Source organism: Eimeria mitis, genomic scaffold, assembly GCF_000499745.2.
Source record: "Eimeria mitis Houghton genomic scaffold, Emh_scaff4884, whole genome shotgun sequence".
Classification (NCBI taxonomy): Eukaryota; Apicomplexa; class Conoidasida; order Eucoccidiorida; family Eimeriidae; genus Eimeria; species Eimeria mitis.
Genome location: NW_013573183.1, coordinates 1 through 946, shown reverse-complemented (window position 1 = coordinate 946; position 946 = coordinate 1). Strand labels below are relative to the sequence as shown.

The window sequence follows — 946 nt, the reverse complement described above, 5'->3', positions numbered from 1 at the left end:
TGGTGATGATGAACTGCTGTTGTTGCGCAGAGAACGCATGCTGCTGCGCAGAGAACGCTGCTGCTGCTGCGTATTCCTTCTCCCTCACCCTCATCATACCTCGACGACATCTTTTTCTGTCTTTTGCTGCCGATGCCCATCCCCGTGCTGCTGCATGCAGACTGCAGCTCCTCCAGCTCCTGCGCTATACGCCTTGAAGGCCTGGTTCTGCTGCGAGCTTTGCTGCTGCTGCTGCTGCTGCTGCTGCTGCTGCTGCTGCTGCTGCTGGGGCCCCGACGCGGCGAGGCCCCACACGGTACCAAACGCCAGCAACGCTGCAGCAGAAACGGCTGCAGCAGATTGAGCTCTGCTTCGCTCAGCAGCAGCCGCCCGCACTCACACTCCATTGCATGCACAGCAGCAGCAAGCACCAGCGGCGGTGCAGCAGCTCTTGCTGCTGCTGCTGCTGCTGTTGCTGCTGCTGCTGTTGCTGTTCCTGCTGCTGTTGCTGTTGCTGTTGATGTTGCTGCAGCAGCATTGCTCTCGCTGCTGCTGCTGCTGCTGCTCCCACGCATATCTGATGGTGCACCAGAATCTAACCCTCCTGCTGCTGCTGTTGCTGCTGCTGCAGGGGTTGATGCTGGGCCTGCTGCTGCTGCTGCTGTTGCTGCTGCTGCTGCTGTTGCTGCTGTTGCTGCTGCAGCACCAGCTGCTGCTGCTGCAGCTGTATCCACGACCCCCTCAGCGCCCCCTTTGGGGCTGTCTGCACACAGAGTCGCTTGGGGTGTTGCTGCAGCAGCAACAGTTGCTGCTGCTGCTGCTGCTGCTGCTGCTGGTGCTGCTGCTGCTGCTGTCCCTGCAGCATCGCAATGCGTCAATCGTGCGTCTTGTGGCTGAGCTGCAGCAGCAGCAGATGTGCTGCTGCTGCTGCTGCCTGCCACCTCACTGCCAGATGCTGCTGCTGCTG

General features: G+C 61.0%; 1 protein-coding gene across 1 annotated transcript in view; it reads right to left on the bottom strand.

Moving 5' to 3' along the window:
- The window catches only part of EMH_0078270 (bromodomain domain-containing protein, putative), a gene marked incomplete at both ends in the record, with an annotated part of 4,466 nt that extends 3,622 nt beyond the window's left edge, over positions 1-844 (bottom strand). The window contains 2 exons of the mRNA XM_013499971.1: positions 100-314; positions 580-844. Of these exons, the coding sequence (XP_013355425.1) occupies positions 100-314; positions 580-844 (480 nt within the window). The remainder of the gene's footprint in view (positions 1-99; positions 315-579) is intronic.
- Between the last annotated feature and the right edge of the window lie 102 nt (positions 845-946).